Genomic DNA, 25,341 nt, shown 5'->3' on the forward strand with positions numbered 1-25,341 from the left:
GTTAAGAACGATATGAGATTCTTATGGTTAGTATAGACCTTAATTTAATGCTTTGCTCCTATAAGATAGTGTCTTTATTCTTTAAAGCACTTAATAATAGCTATGAGTTCTTTATTGTGGATCCTATAATTAAGTTTAGGTTCATGGAGTTTCTTTAAGAAGAATGTAACTAGGTGTAATCTTCCTTAATTATCTCGTTATTTAAGCTATTCGCCTAGTATAAAGTCTAAGGCGTCCGTTTTAAGCTTATAAGGTTTATCCTAATTAGGTGCTTTTAATATAGGTTTTAACGTAATTAAATCTTTTATCTTCTAGAATGCTATAGCTTCTAGTTTATTCTATTAGAAGCTAACTTCTTTCTTTATTAGGTTTATAAGAGATTATAAAATGTCTTTATATCCGCTTAAGAACTTACGGTAAAAGTTTATAAATGCTATAAATCCTTTAACTTCTTTTAAATTCTTTAATATAAGCTATTTCTTAATAGTTTTAATCTTATTTGGGCTTATTCGTATTTCTCCGTGTATAAGCACGTACCCTAGAAAGTGTATAGTGTTCTAGTGGAACTAGCATTTTAAGGCTTTAATTAAGAGTTTATTGTCTTGTAGAGTTTATAGTACCTTATGTATATGTTGCTTGTATTCCTTAAGGGTATTTAAGTAGATAAGGATATTATTAAGGTATATGTAACGACTGTTGCACGGAAGGTCCAATAGGAGTCTTCGACGTGTAACGCTAGGTTCCCAAGGGATAAACTAGGTCGTAGTTTATGTTGGCAGAGCCACTAGGGCAGTCAATCTGAGCAGTTGGGTGTTACGTTGGTAATAGGTCGTAGACCGTAACCAAGTGATCAGAGTCAAAGAGTTGTAAGCGAAGCTTAGTCAATGTAATGATCTGTGTGTTGAAAGCTAAGGAGCTAGAGTCTATCTATGAAGCGAATTTGGGGGTCCCTATATACTACGGTGTTCACCCATTGTTCACTGAAGTCCTGGTGAACTATGGTTACATGCGTGCTACTGGTTCGTCTAGAGTTCACTGAACAGTCAGTGAACTCTTCCTCATTGGCGGCCCGTCCCGACCATTAATCCGTCACCCGCTGTGCCCTGAGCCACTGGGTGGCTCATGCAACCGGCCCATCCTGCGGCCTACGCTGCAGCCTGTGACTGGGTCGTAACACGATGTCCCCTCTCCCATGGTCTTGTCCTCAAGACCCAAGCCTGGTTTCATAAATAGTCCTGTCGCCCTTTCTTCCGTTGGTCGTAAGTTCTCTGCTTCCCCGTAATGTCCTTCTTTCATCATGTCTAACCGTGTGGAAAAACCTAAGAAATCCCGTTCTACCACTAACCGCGCTGCCACCGCCGCCTTCATTCGTGAGCAGGGTTTTGAAGTGTCGCCCTGTAGTCGTTGCTTCGAAAAGAAGGGTCCTTGTTGGGTTGTGGGAAGCATCGGTCGTTGTGCGCTTTGTTATTCCCTGGGTCGTTCTTGTGACAGTTCTCGCGCTCCCATGGCGAATTGTACGTGCGGGGTTTGTCTGTCGTGACGTGTCTTTGGCTGACGTATTCCTAGTAAACCGTATCACCGAGGAGCTTCGTCGGCTTGAGAAGGAGGAGGAGTTAACGGAGGAGCTTTTAATCGAAAGGCGTCGTAAGGCTCAGTTGGAGATAGATGAGGCCTTGAATCGTCTGATGCGCCTTCGGCGTATGCGTCGTCATTTGCGTGAAAAGGGTCTGGAGATGGCCCGTCGTGATTTCGCTTCTCTGGAGGAAATGGAGGATGCGGATCGGAAGAAGGAGGAGGAGGAGGCTCGAAAGCGTGAGCTGGAGCAGGTTCAACAGCAAGAGTCTGAGGCTGTTCGTGATGCTCAAAACTGGGGTGCCTTTGATGTTGTAGACTGGGGCGCGTTGCTTAGCGCTGAGTCGCAAGCTGCTGGTGGTACTGTCTCAACAGTGCCTGGCAATTCTTCAAATTAGTCATAGGCTCCCATGTGTTTTCCTCGTTTCCGTAATTCTTCCATTTAATGAGATATTGGCGCGTTTTGTTCTTTGTTCTCATGTCTAGGATCCGTTCCACTTCGTACTCTGTTTCGTCCATGACTTCGATGTCTTCTTCTGCTGGTGCATTGTTTGGTGCTTCTTCAAGGAGTGAAATGTGTACTATAGGATGATTCCTCATAGTCTTTGGTAATGAAAGTTCGTAGTTGTTCGTCGATATTCGTTTTTTGATAGCGAATGGTCCTAGTTTCTTGTAATCCAATTTGTCGCTTGGTCGCGTTGTTTTGATGTTTCGTCGGAGTAGGTAGACCATGTCTCCCCCCCCAAAGATTGGTCCCTTCAATCTTTTCCGATTATGATATTGTGCCATTCTTTTTCGTACGAATTCCAATTCGCGTCGCATTTCTTCATGCAATTTTTTCAGTTCATCTGCTTGCAACATTGCTCGTTCTGCTTGCGGTCCTTCGCGCTGTGTTCGGAATACTTCGGGATTAAATCCGTAATTGGCGTAGGCTGGTGTCTGCTTTGTCGATTCCGATATCGAGCTATTGTAAGCCAATTGCGCTGTAGGTAACCATTTTACCCAATCATCCTGCTGATAATTGATGTAGCATCGCAGATACTGTTCAAGCGTCTGGTTCAACCTTTCTGTTTGTCCATCTGTCTGTGGATGATATGCAGTGCTTAACTTGTGGTTTGTCCCAAGTTGTGCCATAAGTGCTTGCCAAAACTTAGAGGTAAATGTACTTCCTCTATCCGATATGATTTCCTCTGGCAGCCCATGATTGCTTGCTATTGTTCGTAAGAACACATATGCAAGTTCTTCTGCATTGCTTGCTTCTCTGTACGGTAGAAAGTATCCGTACTTTGTGAGTCTGTCCGTGACCACGAATATGCTGTCATATTCCACATTGGTCATTGGTTCTCTTGACATTGGTAGCTTCGTGATATGATCGAAAGCTATCGATTCCCATGGTCGTGTTGGTACTGGTAATGGTTGTAATTCTCCGTATGGCTTATGTCGAGAAGCCTTACTCTTTCCGCATTGTATGCATTCGTTGACAACCTTTTCGACCATTTTCTTGATTCCTGAGAAATCGTATTGTCGTCGTATCTTGTCCAGTGTTTTGCGGATTCCTTGGTGTCCGTAAACTGGGTGTTCATGCATTTCTTTGATGCATTCTTCTTGTAGTTCTGGAGGTATCCAGGTCTTTCCATGGTACTTTGGGATAGTTCCGGGTTCTGTGAGACATTCTTCTGGCGTGTCTGCAAACCTGACCTTTCTCCTTGCCCATTGTTGGATTTTCTTGTATACTGGGTCTCCGTCTTGTACCTTTAGTATGGCATTCAGTTGTCTCTGCTGAAAATTGCCATTTTTATTGATCTCAAGGAGTTGTCCTGTTGCTGTAGGTACTCCTGTATCGTAGTCGCTTCTTCGACTTAGAGCGTCTGCTCGTCCGTTTTCGGATCCTTTTCGATGGATGATTTCATAGTCGAATTCTGAAAGATATTCGGCCCATCGGATTTGTCGTCCGTTCAACTGTTGCGTCGTCGCAAAATGAGAGATATTTTTATGATCGGTATACACCTTGACTTTGTGTTTGCTTCCCATAAGGTAGTGCCTAAATTCCTTAAAAGCATTGATGATTGCTAGGAATTCCTTGTCGTAGATGGGGTAGTTTAGTTCTGCTCCGTGAAGTTTCTTTGAGTAGAACGCAATAGGGTGCAGTTTTCCGTCATCGTCTCTTTGTCCAACTTGTGCTCCTAGAGCAAAGTCTGATGAATCGGTTTCTAATTCCGTTTCTCTTTCTGGGTCAAAGGTTTTCAAAACAGGTTCGGATGTGATGAGTTCTTTGATCTTGTCAAAGGCACATTGCGCCTCATCGTTCCAATTCCACTGCTTATCCTTCTTGGTGAGTTCATCCAAGGGTGCTGCGATTTCGCCGTAGCTTTTGATGAATCTTCTGTAATAATTCGCAAAGCCTCTAAAGCTTTGTATGTCCTTGACATTCTTCGGTGTTGGCCAGTTTCTTACTGCCTCGATTTTTGTTTTTTCCATTCGTATCTCGTTTGGTCGTATTGTGTGTCCTAGGAAGTCTACTTCCTGTGTATGGAACTTGCTTTTTGCTGGTTCAACTAATAGTTTTGCGTCTTGTAGCGCTTGCAGTACCTTGTGTACGTGCGTCTTGTGGTCTTCTAGGGTTTTCGAGAAGATGAGTATATCATCCAGATATACTACCACAAAGTTGTCCAAATATTCTCGTAGTACGCTGTTAATCATTCGTTGGAATGTTGCTGGTGCGTTGGTAAGCCCAAATGGCATTACCAAGTATTCGAATAGTCCAAACTTCGTTCTGAAGGCTGTTTTCCATTCATGGCCTTTCTTTATTCGAATCAAATTGTATGCTCCTTTTAGATCTAGAGCGGTGAACCAATTCATTCCGTGCAGTCGATCTCGTAATTCGGAGATAAGCGGCAACGGTGTTCGATCCTTCATGGTAATCGCGTTCAATCGTCGATAGTCCACTACTAACCGCAATTTCCCGTTTTTCTTTGGAACAAACATGACTGGGTATCCAGCTTCTGATGTGGATGCTCTGATGTAGCCTTTCGCTAACATCTCGTCGATGTATTCTCGTAGCGTTTCGAGTTCTTTTGCGTTCAAGTTGTAAATCTTATGAAATGTTGTCGACTTTCCATCTATCAATTCGATTTGATGGTCCCATTGACTGTGTTCTGGTAATCCGGTTTCCAATTCTTCTGCGAATAGCTTTTCGTATTTCCGGTATTCCTTAGGGATATTTTTGAGTCTTTCTTCTTTCGTTATTGAGCTTTTGTCGTTTTTATCGTTTTTGTTCTTTTCTCCTTCGAGCTTCTTATTTGTGTTTGCGAGGTCTTTCCGTAAGGCGGCAATAACCTTTCGGATCTTGGCTCTTGTCTTCTTATTATTTATTGTTGTTCGTATTCCGGTTTGTAGCGCCGTCGGGGTCGTTACGGTGGATCCAATCGTTCGTTTCTTTGTATTCGTTGTTTCTGTATTGTTCTTTTGTTGTCGTTGGTCCTTGGATAACTTGCTTGAAGGTTCTTTTTCTTCAGAACTCTGTTCGTGAGCTAAGTTATGACGAAATTTCGTTCTTTCTTCCGAAATCTGCTGATTCTGTTGGCCTGAAGTCTCGTTCCACTTCAGTTGGCCTGTCCTCCAGTTGATCAGTGGGTTACTCTCCCATAACCATGGGTACCCTAACACTAGGTCGTGTTCCGATACGTCCATAACATCGAGTTGAATCACTTCTGAATGATCTTGAATCTGTACTTTGAGATGATCAGTCTCTCTGTTAATGATCCCGTCATTATAATCAAAAGGTTTTCCTTCGATATCAGTTAACTCGTATGGTGCCTCTTTGTGTTTCCACGGTAGTTGGTAACGATTCACAACTCTGGGTGAGATATAGTTGCCCATCGCGCCACTGTCCACAAGTATGCGAACGCGATGTCCCATGACTTCGGCGTCTAATACCATCTTATCGCTTCGTCCGTTCTGGGTTGCGTTGAGGGTCATTAGCGTCTTTCTTTTCATGCCAGCCTGTAGCCCTTTTACAGATGGCGTGCCTCGTTTTTTGAGTTTTCCGGAATAGATTCTTCTGCAATCTGTCGTTTCATTTCCTGGTACCATTCCGTAGGTCCAGTTCCATTCTGTGGGTGTTTAAAGCAAAACCCATCGTTAAACATTTGACATAGGCGGTTGTAAATTTGATCTTTCATTTCTCCATGCTTCTCGCATCTTGGGTTGTCGCAGTTTACCGCATATTTCTTGTTGCATCTGGGGTTGAACTTCTGTTCGTTGTACCACTTATCCAGCCTTTGCTCATTGTGGTATGTTGATTCTGTGATTCCCCTGGGGTCTTTGTGTTCGAGTATGTCTAATGCTCGTTGTGCCCGTTTGTATGCTGCTGGTGTGCCACATTGCCACTTGTGCCATTCCCTGGCCTTATCTACCATATGTTCTGAACAATTGGGTAGTGGGCATACCATGTGGTCTTTCGTTTCACATCGAGGTGACTTGAGTAACAACTCTCTTCTGTGTGTTGGGATTTTTCCCTCATACACATACTGATGCCATTGTTTGTTCTTCGTATACACGTGCAGTTGGCATGTGTCTGATTCACATACATCCGTAGGGTCTGTATGAGCTCGGCATTTGATGGGTGTGTTTGAATCGGGTTCCAAGATCATAGTTTGGTCATCGTTGATTATCTTCACTCTCCATTCTAGGAGTTCCCATCGGAAGTATGGTGCTTTGATCGGATATCCTCTCATTCGGATCGGGAATGCATCCAGTCGTGCCTTGGTTGTAAAATGTGCCTGACACATCATAAATGTGCATGATGCCCATGCTAATCGTGTATGGTCCTTATGTCTTGGTGAGAGTCTGGGGTCGTCCCCTTCTGGGTACCATAGTGTCGGGTTTCTTAACATTGTGGTGGTGTCTACCGCAATGATAGGGATTGCGAAATGTTTTCCTGTTGGTGCGGGAAAATATCGTTGTACAGCTTGTTCTTGTGTGGCTGTTAGCCTTGCAGGCGTTTCTTCCTCGCTTTGTTCGTCTTCGGACGCTTCTGGAGTATCTAGGATTGCGCAGTTGTCGTCGACGCTCATTTCCTTTACTCTATCTTCTGGTTCATCGAGGGTGGTGAGGATTTGTGCGTCCTGTTCCTCCCTATATTGTTGTTCCCTTCGAATCTTCCTTGCTTCTGCTTGTTGTCGCACCCAATCGAGGATTTCTTGGTGCGAGTCTTCGTTCAAATATTCTGGCGATTTTGGTTCGAAAATCTCCTTTCGTCCTGTCATCGCAAGGGTTCTTTTTTCCACTGATTGTTCGTCCAGGTCTTCTTGTACCGCTTGTCGCGCTGCTTGAATTCCTGCGCGTATTTCCTCAAGCTCCGGCGTTGGTATCCTTTGTAGCTTTTCGTGTCCTGGTTTTCGTGGTGGTGGTGTCGTGATTCCCAATGCCCGGTTTATCTGTCTTTGCGTTTTCTTCGGCTTCTTGGGTTCTTTCGGAAACCATCCGGTTCCTTGTTTGCTACTGAGGTGGGTATAGCAGTTGTTATCGTAGCAGAAGGTCCAGCTTAGGTTTTTGTGCTCTACCTCTGGTTCGTAGATTTCGATCTTCTGTTGGTTAGTAGCATTGAGCTGTTTCTTACCTCCTTCTGGTACTGGCTTCCATTCTTTCTTGGGTTTCTTGCATTTGTTGGCGAAATGTCCTGGTTTTCCGCAATTATAACACTTCTTTTCCTTTTTGTCATCTTTTTTGGTAGCGTCAAGCTCCATTCGTCCAGGATTAAGAGTGTGACCATAGGCAATAGGTTCGTCCCGCTTCCTGCGTTGATTGGCTTGGTAACTCTTTCCTTTAGTAGGGTTCCAGGTTCCTTTACCCTGTTTTTTCTGTATGCGTCGCTGATACTGTCTGTCGTCGATCCGTACCGTCATAGCGATGTAGTCCGATAAATTGTCTGGCCTGTTCTCTCTATAGAGTTCATCTTTAACTTCTTCCTTGAGTCCCTTATAGAATGCTGACATAAGAGGTTCGTCCTCCCAGTCAAGCTGAGATGCGAGTTGTCTGAAGCGAGCGGCATAATCGGATGCCGATCCTTTCTGCTTGAGTCCGTCGATATGGTACTCGGCAGCTCTAGCTTCATCAACTGTTCCAAAGGCTTTCTTGATGGCTTTTTCGAACTCATCGTAACTTTCGAAAATGGTGTTGGTTTCGTTTTCGCGGTCGTCTTTTTCCTTGTTAAGGTAGTCCCTCATGATGGGTTCAAACCATGCTAGTGCTATTCCCGTCATACATCCTCCTGCGTGAAGTACCTTGGCAGAGGATTCTTCCATTTTGTTTGGGAATTGTCGGTGGTAAGCCCTGAGTTGAGTGAGGAATCCTTGAAGTGCACCCGGGGATCCGTCGTACGGTCCCGGCGCCCTGGGTCTGAGGATTTCTCCCAAGTCCTTTTTAATTGTGGCAGCAGCCGTGGCTTGTTCCTGTCGTTCTTCTTCCATCTGTTGAACCCGTTCGCGGAGGCGTATGATCTCAGCGAGCATCTCGTGAGCAGAGATGGTTGGTGGCCCCTCCCGAGTTTCGTTCGATCCAGATGCGGTAGTAGCCTCGCGTGGTGCCATGTTTGACAGTTATCAGATATTGCTCAGAGTGACGCAGTAGTAGTCTGAACAAGAGCTTTCAACGTGTAACGACTGTTGCACGGAAGGTCCAATAGGAGTCTTCGACGTGTAACGCTAGGTTCCCAAGGGATAAACTAGGTCGTAGTTTATGTTGGCAGAGCCACTAGGGCAGTCAATCTGAGCAGTTGGGTGTTACGTTGGTAATAGGTCGTAGACCGTAACCAAGTGATCAGAGTCAAAGAGTTGTAAGCGAAGCTTAGTCAATGTAATGATCTGTGTGTTGAAAGCTAAGGAGCTAGAGTCTATCTATGAAGCGAATTTGGGGGTCCCTATATACTACGGTGTTCACCCATTGTTCACTGAAGTCCTGGTGAACTATGGTTACATGCGTGCTACTGGTTCGTCTAGAGTTCACTGAACAGTCAGTGAACTCTTCCTCATTGGCGGCCCGTCCCGACCATTAATCCGTCACCCGCTGTGCCCTGAGCCACTGGGTGGCTCATGCAACCGGCCCATCCTGCGGCCTACGCTGCAGCCTGTGACTGGGTCGTAACAGTATATAACTATAAACACTCCTAGTTATTTCTATAAGATTATATTAATTATTCTTTAAAAGGTTACTAGTGCATTAGTAAGCCTAAAAGGCATTACTAGATATTCGTAGTGTTCTCTACTAGTTTAAAATGCTATTATCCACTTATAGCCTTCTTTTATTCGTATAAGGTTATAGGCTTCTTTTAAGTTAAGTGTGGTAAACTATTTGGCTTTTCTAACTTTATCTTTAATTTCCGTTATAAGCGGTAACGGGTATTAATTCTTAATTATAATCTTATTCAAGTGTTAGTAATTAATATATAGTTATAGTTTCCCGTTCTTCTTTAGTACCTATAGAATTAGGTATTCTACTAGGGACTTTAATAGTCTTATATATCCCTTCTATAACATGTCCTTTAAATACTCCTTAAGCGCCTTGTTTTACTTAGGGTTCTAAGGATAAATCTTATTAAACGTTGGTTTAGTACCAGGCTAGAGTTTAATCTTATAGTCCTAGCGTAAATGCTCTGGTAATCCTATTTCTAGCTCTCCGCTAAATAGCTTATTATATTATAAGTATTTCTCGGGAATCTCCGTTGTCTTAGCTTTTAGCTCTCTAGTAATCACATATATTCCTAGAGGCCTATTGTAGTCCAAGTAAGGTACTCTTCGTAGGCCGCTCTTAGCTTCGTAACCGTATTCTAGTAAATCCTATTAAAGTTAGCTGGTTCTCTAATTAACTCGTGAATTGCTTGCTTGCAATTAGGGTATCCCTAATATAACATCGTGTTTTAAGATCACTATAATATTTAGTGTAACTTAGTGTTTCGTGCCTTATATGTTAATAAGAAGCTACGCGATCTTTATATCGACTACTCTGTGGCTATACTTTACCGTAATTCCTTCTATAGTTATAAGTTGGTAGGGCTCGTCTTTAGGTGTCTAAGGTAATCGTAATCTGTTAATGAGATTTAACGAGATAAAATTTCCTTATGCTTTGCTATTAATTATTGCTTGGATCTTTCTTCCTATTATAGTTATATTAACTATGAGGTGTATAGTACTACTAATATTTGTAATATATAGAGACCTGTTAGATCTCCGTTAAGGAATTAGTCTTAATTGTAACGACGGCTGTTATTTCCTAAATTATTATTTCTCTCCTCTTATTATTATTTAGCGCGTATCTCTAAGCGCTGTTATTAGCGATTATCTTCCAGCGTCTTATTAAAGCTTTCTTAGTGATTACTTGATCTACTATTTATGTTAATCGAACTTAGACTAAGTAAGTTACTCGTAGTTACATAGTTTCCTTCCTCGGATTATAAGGGCGTAATTCGAATAGTGTGTGCGTTATTCTTAGCATAGTATAATTTCCCGTTTAATATCTTTAAATTGGTTTATCGTAATTTCGGTTGTATTATAAGGGTTATTCTCCTTTCCTTTTATTCTCGTGGAAACTATTCGCTACCTTACTTGCTACTAAGGTGCGTGTAGCAATTATTATTGTAATAAAAGGTCTAGTTAAGGAGTCTATATTTAATTTTAGGTTTATCTTTCTTAGTTAAATAATTCTCTTCTTCTTAGATTCGTTCTAGTAAAGGTTTACTTTTTAGTGAGGGTGTCTAGTATTCCTAAAAGTTATTGGGTACTAGTTAGGTTTTAAATTCCTAATCTTTATTTAAACTAATATTATTTGCTAACGTAAGGCTTCCTTTATTACTTACTACACTAAGATTTCGCGTAGGTAAGTCTTCTCGGTTTACGGTATAAAGCTTCCTGCCTTTAGGAATTAGCTTCTATGGCTTTTTTAAGGCTTTACATTTATTCGTAAAGTGTCTAGTCTTACTATAATTATAATAAGTCTTCCCCTTTTCCTTATTTGTAGCGTTAAGTTCTATAAGTTTAGCGTGGTACCTGTATACTATTAATATTCGGCGTAGCTTGCTACTATTAGGTTTATTAAACCTAGTATATAATCCAAATTTCCTGTAACTTTTTTCGTAACGTTGCTCGTATAAACGGTTATTTGCCTTAATAACCATTTTAACGAAGTCGTTAAATAACTTAAGATAATCTTCTTAATAAATGTTATCCTTTACTTCTTCTTTAAGTCCTTAATAGAAAACTTCTATTTTAGGTTTAGTATTCTAGTTAAGTTTTACTGCGATGCGTTTAAACTCCCTAGCGTAATAAGCTATAGATCCGGTTTGCTTAAGTCAAGTAAGTTATCGTGTAGCTTCTTTATGCTTATTAGAGTTTCTAAATGCAGCGAGAAGTTGTTCTTTAAAGGTTTTGTAATTAAAGAAGATGTAAATAACTTCCACTTTAACTTTAGCGCTATACTTAAGATGTACGCGAAGGGTTAGCTCCTACCATTCTATTGCTTTCCCAGTTAAGAGGTTACTAATACAAAGAATCTGTAACTTAGGTGTTATGTAGATTTTTTCGTTGACTCGTAGGTAAGCTTAGGCTTATGTGAGAAAGTTCCTCACATCACCCTTATAACCATCGTATGATTTAGGCTTAGGGAATTTAGCATGTTATTATTAATAGAGGATATAGGTGTGAGATTTTAAACTGCTATAAGTTCCTCTTCTCGTGCCTTAAGTTTTTCGTAGAGATTATTCTATCGGTTAAGAAGCTGTCGATTCTGCTTCTTAAGCTCGGTAATCTTATTATAAAGGTACTTTATTATCTCCCCGGGGTTAGTAGTCTTTTCGCTTAAAGTAGACATCTTAAAAGTTATTACTACTTAAAGTTTTAAGGTAACTTACTAAATAGAATTAATTAAAATGTAACGGTAGCTTAGGTTTTAAGGCATAGTAGGTCTATTTCTTAGGAAGTAAGTTAGGTTAAATGTTATAGAGTAGCTTTTTAAGTAGTATTATAATAAGGCCGTTAAGAGTATAACTCTTAATAGTAAAACTATTGCTTAGATTAATTAATAGAGATCTAGACTACTTAGCTACGGGAATACCTCCTCCTTAAGTACCCGTCTATCTCTCTATTATAGTCCTAGATTAGATAGATCCCATCTAATCCCCCGTGCTAGATTAGGTTAATCCCTTCTAATCCATTAAGTTAAATCAGACTAATCCCATTTAATCCCCTCACGTAACCTGCGATCCCGTTGGGCCCTATTCTTGTCTACATGCTGGCGGCCCATAATGCCGGCCAACTGCTTCAGGTACCCTTGGTTCGTAACAGTCTACTTTTCTCTTTAATAGGTTAGGGGGGAGGAAAACTAGTATTAACCTTAATACTATATTAAGCTCTCTTTTAAAATTTATTATATATTATTCCCTTTTAAGCTTTATTTATTTCAAGTTTTAATTAATTAAATCCTAATAATTAAACCTTAATAGCTTTAATTATTCTAATTATAGAATAAATTATTTTAAGTTATTTATATGAACTTTTTATAATAGACCTCTCTTTATTAATTTAATTTTATAGAATATTAAAGATATTATTATAATTACTTATAAAAGATTTTCTTATATCTTATAAAACTTCCCTTTTAATTTATTCTTTTTATTTAGTTTCTTTTAAATTAAATTATTTACGTGAAATAATCATAGAATATTTCGTAAGCTTTTATTAGTAATAGCTTTAATTTTTTAGGTATAAATATATTCTCTTTTCTTCTCTTAGAAATTAATTTATATTAAATTAGTTTCTTATACTAATTCTTTCTCTAATAATATTTCTTTATTTAAAATTAAATCTTTTACTCTCTTATATTATAAGTATAATTTAAATTCTAATATTACTATTATTAAGCTAGCTCTTATAATAAATATATATCTATTATTAAGGTTTATTATAATAGTTAGTAATATTTAATTTTATAATTCTAATAATATACCTTCTCTCTTTATAGCTTACTTTATTAGTTAGCTCTTAATTAAGCGTATATTTTATTTAATAAGTTTTATAGTAAATAAATAAAATACTAGTTTAAACGTAATCTTCGTTTCGTGTTTTTAAGATATTACTTTTAAGTTTAAATTCTTAAAGTAAAATCTATTATTATAATAGATTTTCCTTAATTATCCTATAATTAATCTCTAGCACTTATTTTAAGTCTTAGTAATTATACTTTTAATAGCTTTATTATAGGATTAAGTTATAATAAATTAAGTTATATAATCTATTATTATTAATATATAAGCGTCTTTATTTTAAGTTATAAGTGTAATAAGACTTAAATAATTTATAGCTATTAAGTTCTATAGTTTTAAAATAATAATTATCTTAAAATTAGCTTTTAATAAGCGTCTTTTAGTTTATTAGTATATTAGATAAGAATAATAATAGGTTTTTATATCTTTTAATTAATCTAGCTAAAAGAATCTCCTTTATAGTTTTTATATAGTAATTTTTAGCCTAAAATATTCTAAAGTATTATAAGCCTATTAGATTCTTATTAGTATATTCTTTATAAGAGTATATTTTATTAAAGATTTATTCTACTTTAAATAATAAAGTATTTAACTAATAATTTTATATTTTAAAGAGTAACGCCTAATAAGTTTCCTTTATTTAATAGAAATAATTTAGTATTTATAAATAATAGTAATTAATACTTCTTTATATTATTATAATTTAAACTATCTCTTAAGTTTACGTGTTAGTTCTTATATTATATTTTTATTTAAAAAGCTTTCTTTAAGTAGAATTAATTCTTTAATATTTATATTTATTAAAATTTAAATTAATTAATCTATTATTATAAAAGTAACTTTTACTCTTATTCTTCTCTTTACTAATAGAGGTTTTAATCTTAAGCTATTTAGTATTCTTAATATTCTATTAATAATCTTTATAATCTTTATAGTATTAGCTTAATAAATATATTTTACGTTTAACTTTTATAGTATATTAATTTATTAAGCTACTTTTTTATATACTTTTATTATACTTACTATTAAGTTAATAATACCTTTATAATTTATATATACCTTTAAAGGGAATAGTAAACTCTTTATTAGCTATTATATTTTCTTTAATTTTACTATAATTATATATATCTTTTTCTTAGGTATAATATATCTTTTTTTCGTATTTATTAGCTTATAAAAAAGCTATATAATAATTTTAACCTTTAAGAAGTTATTATTTAATATTAAAGTGCTAGGTTTAGTATTCTTTATTTAAAATAAAACTTCTTTTATACCTGTGTTTAAGGCGCTTATTACCATGTAAAATTAAAACCTTAAACGCGCTTTAAATATTACATTTATTTAAATACTATTATAAATTTTTAAGAGCACGTTTTAAGCCTTTAATATTTAAGTTAGGTTATCTTTAAGAACCTTTTAGTATTATATTAATTCCCTTTTTATCTTTATAGTTTTTAAAACTTTATAAAAAAACACTTCTTTAATAATAAAAATTAAATTAACTTAACTTAAAATAAACTTTCTTAAAAATAAAGTTAAATAAATAAGTATTAGAATTTTATTTTATAATTATAATAGTCTTTATTAAAAATATTTTACTATTAAGGTAAATTAATCCCTATATTTACGTGTTAGTTAAATCCTTTCTTTCTTTAAGGAATAATTTATATAATTTACGCTTAAAGCGAAAAGCTTTATCTTACGTTTATTAAGCTTAATAAAAGCTTATATTACTCTTAGAAAATACCTCTTTTATAAAAAGTTAAAGTAGTTTTCCCACGTCTTTAATTTTAAGTAATAATTATTAACGTAAATAAAAAATAAAGTGTAAATATCTTTTATATACCCTAAAATTAACTCTAGTTTTATTTTATCTTTAAAGAATAAGTGTTTAAGCGTTATATCCTTAAATTTAATATAAGTAACTAGTAATTCTATTAAGCCTTAAGGTATATTATTATATTAAAATATTTCATTTAACCTAGTAAAAGCTATCTTATATTTATTTATTAGGTTAATCTTAATAGCTTAAAACCTATTTAAGGTATTAGCTTAAAAGAAAATAATAAAGCGCTTATAATATATTAAGTTTAAATTTACTTTTATATTATAATAAGAATATTTAAATTTAATAGTTTTACTATTAATATTATAATAATTATATACTATTTAATATTCCTTTAAGCTTAGCTTATTTATAAATAAGATTAATATAATTTAAGAAGAGTTTTCTCTTTAAATAATTCTAGCTTACTTTATAGTAGAAAAAACCTTACGTAAAAATTCTTAATATAAGCTATTATATTAATATTATTTACGCTTTTTAAGAAGTACCCTAAAAATTAAAGGAATATAATATTATAATAAGTTTATTATATAAATACCTTTAATATTAGTAATAAAATAATCTCTATAAATATAGTATAGCCTTATAATTATAAAGCGTTAATTATTATCTTTTATTAGATTTTTAAGTGTAATATAGGAATTCTTAAACTATAAAACTATAGTTTTATAAGGCTACGTAATTAATAGATAATTTATATATAGATTTTAAAACTATAAGAGGTAAGCCTTTAAATTTAATTTTCTTATATAAATTAAAGTAAGGTTACGTTTTAGTATATTTATATTTACCTTATCTTTCTTTAAAGTATTAATTAACGCTAAATCTTTACGCTTCTTTATAACTCTAAGATTATAAGAGTAATAACTTTTAAATAATACTTTTTATAATAATACCTAGTATAAACTATTACTTTAAGATACTAATAATATAAAAGACTTACTTTATATTCGTGTATATTTTAAGTAATTAAAATAAAAGCGTGGTAATAAATTATTTTAATTTAAATAGTATATTATATTTAAGGGTAAGCCTTTAAAATAAAGAGTTTTAGCTTTTACTTTTAGGGATAATTAAAGATTTTCGTTATTTATATAGGGTTTTTACTTTTTAAAGAGATAAACCTTAAATTCTAGATTTCCTATATAAATTAAAGCCTAGCTATATTCTATTATATTTAAATAAAGTTAAGGTTATAAGCTATAATAAATTTCTTTAAGTCCCTAAAATAAAGGCTATTAGACTTAATACCTTTTAGTAAGTCTAAGAAATTCGTATTTATATAAGGTTTTTTATTTTTTAAGAGGTAAACCTTAGATTTTATATTTTCTATATAAATTAAAGCTTTATTATATTTAGGTGCGTTTTACCGTTAATTAATTCGGCTCTTTATATAAAATTCGTTTAAGGTTAAAAAATAAGGAGGGTTATTCTATTTACCTTTTTTTAAGAATAGTAATATTAGATTTATATAGGGATTTTACTTTAGTAAAGGGTCTCTTTTAATTTTCGGTTTTTTTATATAAATCTATTAACTTAAATATCGCGATATATCTTTAATTAGTTTATTTAACTCTCTTACACTTAAAATATTCGTAAATATATCTAGTAGATTTAATAGTATTCTCTTATTATTATAAGGTTTATTTAAGTCTCTCTTATTATTTTTATTCTTCTTTTATTTTAATTTAATTAATATTATTTAAGTTATTATATAATTCTTTTTAGTTTTATTATTATTAAAGTTATAATATTCTTTCTTTAAGAAATTATTATAAGATAATTTTACCTTATTTAATTATAAAGAAATTATAGTCTATTTATTCTCTATTTTACGGGTATTTAAGTAATAATAAACTCTAGTATTAAATAATCTTTAATTTTATGTAATTAAACGTTAGGTTACTTATTTTTAGGTAATATTTTAGGTAATATTAATAGGTTTTATAGTATAAGTTTAAGGGTAATATAAAGCTAATTTTATTTTTACCTAATAATTATTTAATAATAACTTATAAGGGTTTAAGTTTTAAAGAATTAAGGCTTATAACTTTATCCCGTTTATAAATTATAATTATTTAGTCTTTACCGTTTAATTATAAAGATTATAAAAGTTATTTAAGTTATATTAAGTAATATTTTATTTTAATAGTCTTTATTTTAAGTTTAATTTTAATTAATTCGCGTTTAATTTATAATTATTAAGTTTAAGTAATTCCCGCGAATAATTATTAGTATAATTACTTATAATAGTTATTTTTTTAACTTTAAGTTTCTTAACTTTATTTTTTTTATACGTTTATAAACTTCTTTATTTAATTCTTTAAGAATCTTTTTTACTTCTTTAATAATCTTATAATTATTCTCTATAAACTTTACGTTCTTATTAAAGTTTATTCTTATTAATAATTACTTTAAATGTATTTAAATAAATATATTTAAATATAAGTAAAGTGGTATTATTTAAGTTTAACCTTTTACTTTAATAATAGTTAATTTCTCTTTTATATAATACTTTACTACGTATATTTAACGTAATTAAGTCTTTCTTAAAAGTACTTTTTAATTCTATTAAGCTTTTATAATATAGAACTTTATTAAAGCTAGAATTTCTTTTATTATTATATTAATATAAGTATAAGCTATAATAAAGTGTTTTATATTATTTATTATATAAATAGGTTTCTTTTCTTTTAATTATATTAATAAAAGATTATACTTTATTATAAAATAATAACTTATTAGTTTTACACTTAATTCTTTATTTATTAGAATAAAACTAGATTAATATTCTTTTAAATAGGTAATAATATATTCTAATATTAATATAACTTACCTCTTTAGCTTAGCTATATTATTATAAGCTATAAGATTAAAATAGCTTAATACTATAAATGCTTTAAATAGGTATTTTAGTTTAATAATATCTTAAAAGAGTATAATAAGGCTATTTATAATAGCCTTAATTAAGTTACTTTTTAGCTTCTTATAATACTATATTAAGTGTATTATTTATTATTATAAGATAAAAGCTAGTTAAAGAAGTTATAGAATATTAATATTAAACCTAGTATCTCTTATTTATTTTCCTAGATTAAAAGCTAAAACCTAATATTCCTTTATTACTTTAATCTTTTTTAGTTTTAACTTATATTTAAAAGAAGATACCTTCTTTATTTATATTTTCTTTATAAGTAAAGATACCTTAATAAAAAGTATAATAGTTAAAACTAAAATAAGTAATAATAGAACTATTTAAGGTATTAGACTTAACTTTAACTTATAGAAAGCTTTACTTAGTCTCTTTAAGTGTAATTATATTATTAGCCTTAACCTCTTAAATTTATTTAATATTATTTTTTATAGTAATAATATTAACTATAAAGGTTAAAATAGGCTTACATTTATTAGAGCTTATTTCTTTAGCGTTTTAAAATTTAAAAGTTTTTTTATTCTCTTTTAACTTTAATTATTAAAATAAACTTTAGGTTTTTAAGATAGTTTTATTACCTTATTTAATAATCTTTAAAGATTAAAAATCTTCTTAACTTTACTCTTATTCTTTATAGTTACGTTTATACTCTTTATTCTTTTATTTATTTTCTTTACTTAAGAGAATTTATAACTTTATAAATTAATTATATAAGTTTAAAATAACCGTAATATTATTAGTTCTTTAAGCGTATATTCTAATAATAGAATTATCTTTTAATACCCTTATCTTAAATCTTTTATGTAATTTAATTATAGCCTTATATTTAGCTTCTAGTATTTATCTCTTCTTATTTATTAAGCATTTTATTATTATAATTCTCGTCTCTTTTTAAACTTTTTAAGTAAGTATTTATTCTTATTTTTATAGCTATATTTTATATATTCTTACTTCTTATAAGAGAAATATTAAAAATAATTTAAGTCTTTTTATACGTTATTTTTAAAAGAGAAAGCTAATAATATTAAAGTCTTATTTCTTAGGTTTAAATTATTATTAATATAAAAAGAGTTTATATAATTACCTCTTATTTACCTATTTAAGTTTTAAGTATAATAATTAAGCCTTTTATATTATTTATATAATCTTAATAATTTTAGGTTTATTTAAACCTTAAATACTTTTAATTACTTAATAAGTTTAAATATTTTCTTATCTCTTTTTACTTATTATTTAACCTATTACTTATCTTATTTTATTTAATAGTCTATTAATACGCGAATTAAGTTTATACTTATTATTAGGGTTAATTTCTTATATTATCTTATAATCTTTTTTAAGGTAAATAAGCGATAATTATAAAGAATAATCTTAAGATTTACTATTATTAAACCTTTAATAATTATCTCTTATATTTACTTATTTAAAGTAAATAGCTTATTTAATACTTACTTTTAAAGCTAAGCGTTTATTTCTTTATCTATTAAATAAGTAATAAAGTTAATAAGTAATATTTATCTTACATTTATCTTTACTTTTATTATTAAGTTCTTTACTCTTTAAATATAAGCTATTAATAACTCTCTCTTTTCTCTAATAAAATAAAATATCTTTTATTTTATAATTACCTTTAAATAAGGGTTAAGGTTTAAAAACTTTCTAATAAACTTTACTAAAAGCGCGTCTTATCTTTTATTCTTATAATTTAAGTTCTTATATTATATTATTACTCTTCCCCTTAAATCTTATATAAAATATACTTAGGTTAAAGTATTTATATATTTTAATACTTTTATTAATACTATTATAATATTATAATAATTAACGTAATCTTAGGTAAAATTATCTTTAAGGTATTTAATAAATAAAATTTCTTTTACTTCTCTTATAAAATAAAAGCTTAAAGAGTTTATAATTCTTAGTAATAAAAATAAAGGTAATTTCTTAATCTTCTCTTCTCTTAAGTTTAAATTAATTAATAAACGTAAAAATAAAGGTAAAACGTTCTTTAATAAATATATAAAATTAAGAGAGAGATCTTTTATAAATAAAGGTATAAAGTTAAGTTTAAAGTTTAAGTTTAAGTTTAATAGTTTTAAATTAGCTTAATATAATAAGAAAAAAGGTTAAACTTTAAGGTCTTTTAAATATTTTAAGCTAATATTAGCTTTTAAGAGATTAAAAGAAAAAGAGTATTTAAGTGTTATTATATTATTATAAGCTAATAATAAGAGTTTAATAAAAGAAGTTTAATAAATATAAGCGTATTTATTTAAGTAATAATAGAAAGTAGCTTATAAGCTAAAAAAAGTTATAATAAAGGTAAAATTAAGGCTAAATCTTTAATAAATCTATCGCGCCTCTTATTTTCTATAGGTAAATAAATTAATTAATTAAAATTTAAAATATAAATTCTTTAAAAGAAGAAACTCTTTTCTTTTATTTTAATCTTACTTTTAATTACCCTTTTTATTTATAATAGGTAATATTTTAATTATTATTACCTTCTTTATAAATTTCTTATAATACTTAATTTAATTAAGTTTAATTAATCTTATATTCTTATAACGTAGCTCTTATAATTTATACCTAATACTTCTTATTTAATTAAATAAGTTTAATAAGAGATTAGTAAAGTAAAGTAATTTATATACTCTCTAGTATTAAGTATAACGTACTCGCGTATAAAAATTAAGGTTTTTTACTTTAAAGTAGGGTTATAAAGTAACCTTAAAAACTAAAAAAATAATCTTATATTTACTAATATCTAATAGCTTTTTACCTTACTTTTACTTAGCTAAAACTTTAAGCTTATACTTAACTATAATTATAAGATTATATAATAGAAAAGTAAATATACCTATTACTAGTCCTATTATTTTATAAGATACTATTAGTATAGGTTTTTAGGAATTAATTTCGTAGTTTATTAATTATTTTTATAAATCTAATATATTATTAGCCTTATTATTATATTTTAATATATTATAAAACGAATAAGTGCTTATAGTTTTTTAGCCTTATATAACTTTTATAAGAAGATATCTTATATAATTCTTTAATAAAAGAATAGGCGTTTTTAGAGTTCTATTAAAAGCTTTAAGAGTCTTTTTATACCCTTTAAAAAAAGAGAAGTAATAATCGTATATTCTAGTCTATTTATAAGCGCTTAATTAATATATTTAATCTCTTTTAATTTCGTTAAGTTTATAGTCTTAAAAATAAGAATTATTACTTTATTCTTTAAGCGTTTAACGTAGGTTTTAAAACTTTCTTAAAGTTTAGTAAAGTAAAGCTATATTATAGTGTATTTAGCTATTATTTAAAGGCTTTTAAATCGTTTAAGTTTATAACTATAAAAAACTATAAAAAATAAACCTCTTTATATCCCTTTTTAAGTGTCTAAGAGATATTTTAAAGCTCCCTTAAAATTAAAAGTTTAAATTATTTATTCGCGTATATTTAGCTTTTATTTAATTACCTTCTTTAAGCTTTTATAGTCTCTTAAAGTGTAAGTATTATTCTATAACTTCTTTATAATTTTAATACTATAATATTAAGTTCTTCTCTCGTTTTATTTATATTAAAACTATTTTATACCTTATAATTTATGTAATCTTTTATAAATAGTTCTAGTCTTCTTTATAATCTTAATTTTATAGTTTTAATTTCTTATAAAGGTTTATTTATATTATTTCTTTCTTTATATAAAATAAAGGTTTATTTATATTATTCTTAGCTTTATATAGGTTTAATAATCTTTTATAATTAATTTTAAGCTTCCTTAAAGTCTTAATATTATAGTCTTAAGTTCTTATAAGAATTAATTCGTTTTATAATATTAATAAGCTTTATAATATTCGTCTAATAATAAGAGCTTATTCGTATAGCTTTATTAGGTGTTTAGCACTTATATTAAGTTAAGAAAGAAATAAAGAAAGGTATTAGAATTATAATAGTCTTAGTCTTATTACTAAAACTATATAATAATTTAGGGTATTAGTTATATTAATTACTCTCTCTTTCTATCTTATGTGCCTAAAGTGCCCCTAGTATTATTACCCCTCACATCACCACATAACGTGACCGAGTCCACTTTTCTCCCTAACACACCCCAGGAAAATATCCTGCGACCGACCGAAACCGCGCGCAGCAGCAGGGTTGCGGATGAAGAGATGTGCTGTCAGCTCTGAAACTCTGGACACGTCAAACTTGTACTGGGTGTTGGAGCCGGCCCATGTGGGATTGTCTGGCGTCCCTTCAATAGAGTTGATAAAGACTTGGACCTTGTCGAAATCGACCAGACCATATGGCATGTACTTGCTAGATACTCGGCCGTGGATAGTTGGGATCCCTCGAAACCCACGGCCCAGCGAGGACTGAGGCCGATGTGAATTGGTCGCGAAGGGAGCCGAAGTACGAGATGACGTCGATTCCGTAGAGCTGGTAGTGCTCACCGCATTGCCCGTCGAGCGGCATGTCGTGTGGTGCTGAGACGAGTATATATTTTGGTGCTGTTCAGGTTGGGACAGACCGCAGTCCTCATGCATGGTGACGACTAGAATGCCCTGTTTTGGCGTCTCTACCACAGGAGCTTGGCTGGGATTTTCCAAGGCAACTGTAACGGGCGGTCAGTGAGTTGAAGCTTGACACCAGGCCAAAGCATACCAGCGGGGTTGGAGCTGGCTGTTGTTCCGTCATCAGAAAGAGAGGCCACATGGCTGTTGTCCTTGTTAGGGTCTAGAGTGGAAGCAGTTGATGTAGATCTCGTGAAACCTGCCAAGGAGCCCAGGTGGTCTCCTTTAATTCTACAAGATGAGCTATTAGCGGGATTGGGTTGTGTAACAGACAGAGAGTGCGTGATATTTGAGGGGCAGGCGGCCGGGCGTTCATCAGGCTATGCTAGCGCTACTTACTCTTGGTTAGCTTCCAGGACATTGAAATGGCAGTGATGCGATGGTGTTTGGGTAAAGCTGGCTGTGGCGCTTCGGGTGTTGGTGTGGTTTGGGTCTGGTCTGGGTTGTAACAGGGGAGTTGGCTCAGGAAGGACATTGCCAATGTGATTATGTAAGCATTTTGACGCGAACACGGGCAAATGCTTTACTCAGATCATGCAGATGCAATTGAGAAATGTCTGGTACTGTGATACAGGGAGAGAGAGGGAGAGAGAGACGTGTACCAACAGAAGGTCTGGTGCCTCCACTTTTGGTAGTCGTCTACGAGTTGCAGATTGTGAGCAGCTAAGCGTGGACTTGCTTCCCAGGACTATGTTAGCAGAACCCTGCGCTCAGTGCGCTGGAGGCAGTTTCTTATCGGCCATGGCGCAAGTGAAACAAGGGAAGACCAAAGCCTTGCTCGCGGTTTCTCGCAACTGAGATAACAAGATAAGGTCTTTGTTTCTCTGTACATAGTTTGCCAACTTCACTGGTTTACTTTGTTACGCGGCTGGGCGGGAAGCCTAACGCCATGGACAATGATATCAGCCGCGGTGGAGGAAAATCTCCGACTGGGCCATTATAATATCAATAACAAAGACTAACGCGAAACTCTTAGAAACAAATCCACGAGTAAAAAATACGACCCTGAAATAATCACATACCTATAGCGTTGCCAACATCACTGACATTTCATGTACTCCGTCGTCTTATGACGATGTTGAAATTTCCGAGAAGCAAAAGAAGCCTGTCCGGTCTCTGCGAATTCGGGACGAGAATTAAACACTTAAAGTTGTCGTGCAAGGGAAAAGGCGTAGTGAGTGACCCCTGTAAAGTTGGATAAAGGGTTGTCTGACGTTTTTGGCAGATGGGCGTGGACCCAGGAACTGTCGAGAGATATCTGACAATCATCTTCAACATGGCAAGCCGTTGGAAGGCAATACTGGAGGCTGAGTGAGGGCGGACAGACATAAAATTGAATGGCCGAGAGGTACGACAACTCTTGTCGCTATCAATAAGCTCTTATAATTGCCTAGATCCGAAATACAGTGTTTGTGGCTAGGTCAACGGCAGAGTACGAGAAAACCATTCTTGCAGAAAGTTCATGCCAGAGAATCGGTCTAATCAAATCTTGATCAAGACACGGGAAAGTCGAGTCGGTTGGCCGAGGCACAACTCCTCCTCTTACCTGCGTTTACATGTATATGACAGGTCAGTTTCCAATTCAGCAGCGAAACCCATAACTTGAAGTCGACGAAATAGGAGCAACCGACTCAACTTCGTGATGTAGAGCATGGTGCTTTCAGTCCATGCAAGGGTATCCCGCTTTGCGCTGCGTTTACATTGCCCGATTAAGGTGCGACAAGGGCTCAGTGAGGGCTTGAAGTGGTAGCTCAATTTATCTAATATAGTCTTTGGTATCAAAAGTTCTTTATTTTCCTCAAGGCCTTGAGGGACCGAAGGTCTCTATAAATACAAGAAGTCGGTGAGGGCCTTCTGTCATCCCATGATCGTAGCCCTCGTGTAACCGTGTGCCATTAGGAGCCGATTCCCCGTCGCCTCTAATAAGACACCATAAAAGGTCGGAATCTCCTCTGATTTGATGCGGCTAGGTGGGAACTTCGGCACCTAGGGACACGGCTGGGCGAATACCTTGACAGCGAGTCACATAGAAGAATCTATATGCAAACAAAATTTGCTGTCTGAGGCTGTCGAGCAAGTTTGGAAAGTTACGAATGGGGAAGGTAGATGGGATAGCTTAGCACCACCAAGAACAATACGTCTAGTCTGTGCCGTCAAGTGTATTCTATTATATTAGTAGTACCAGAAGTGTGTATCAAGAAATGTGAATCGCCCAGGTTAAGGATGGGCATTTCAATTTCCACATACCTCTTTGTGCTTTTGCCGTGTAGACATGTCACAGATCTCCATACGCAGGTTTCAACTTACTTGAAATTCTGTAGACGTAAAAATATTAATAGAAATTTTCAAACAAACAGGATCATCCTGAAAACACCATTAAGCGACCCTTTAATGTCACAGTTGGCCTTACGCCACCCGGTGCGCGCCGTGCAAGGCCCTGGCTCCTCTCGCATCAACACGCATGATGAACTGGCGAAACGCTGGCTAACGAGAGCTATTAAAATACCCGGAAAGTAAGATTTTAGCAATATTTATCTCACAAAGATGAACCTCAAACAATTTAGTAAAATCAGCCTATTGTTCAAGCTATGCCGACATTTATACGTTTTTAGCATGGCGGGACGGTGGACCACATTGTTGGTCCAAAGCCAGATGCGCGTCTTGCCATTCTTGAGCAGGCTTTGTATGAGTTTAGACTCTCGGAGGGCGAAGGCATGGACAGGAATCAAGGATTACAGCCCGAAGTCCGCGTATCTTCTCACAAGAGTAAACTGGGATGTTAACGGAATATAAGGGGGTATAATTGCTATTCGATTAGAGCGCGTTCTTTTTCGCGATATGGATGTCACGGCAGTTCGAGGGAACCCTCTTCATATGACTATCAATGTGACATGAATTTACACTTTAATTGATTTAAGAAGGGGTCGCGGAACTGGCAAAGATATTAAGTATGTACAAAATAAAAGGGACAAACATTTGACAAACAGCTTGAAAGTACGGGCTTTGGTGGAGTGGAATGTTTCTCAAGGAGCGACCGAGAACGAAATCTCACCACTGTAATCCTGCTCCTGACTACAAGCATCAGACTGGTAACTTTTCAGCATAGCCCTCCATCACACTAGCCCAATAGTTGCCATTCACTGGGGATGGAGTCGGCCAAATGGCACCATGATCACCACACGCGTGACTCGTAAAAAAACAAAAAGCGAATATCCGTCTCAGCATCCATTCTGGTCCAGATCGTTATAAACCCGCATCCTCCTCTGGTTAAACACTTTTGTACTCTGGTAGTTGGAAATGACATAGACGAAAACGAGCACGAAGCTCAGGATAACTAGCATAAGCGGCGCCAGGATGGAAAATACCGTGAATCCACACGACA

The 25,341-nt window shown here is 33.3% G+C and overlaps 1 protein-coding gene across 1 annotated transcript; it reads right to left on the minus strand.

Annotated features, from left to right (window-relative positions):
* Positions 1–21,378: 21,378 nt before the first annotated feature.
* YPK2_3 (Serine/threonine-protein kinase) lies at positions 21,379–22,378 on the minus strand. Its single transcript, XM_066122144.1, has one exon. It carries the CDS (start codon positions 21,930–21,932, stop codon positions 21,453–21,455), a length of 480 nt encoding a protein of 159 aa, XP_065972770.1. The 5' UTR covers positions 21,933–22,378; the 3' UTR covers positions 21,379–21,452.
* Positions 22,379–25,341: the final 2,963 nt, after the last annotated feature.

This window comes from Metarhizium acridum (assembly GCF_019434415.1).
Source record: "Metarhizium acridum strain ARSEF 324 chromosome Unknown scaffold_574, whole genome shotgun sequence".
NCBI lineage: Eukaryota > Fungi > Ascomycota > Sordariomycetes > Hypocreales > Clavicipitaceae > Metarhizium > Metarhizium acridum.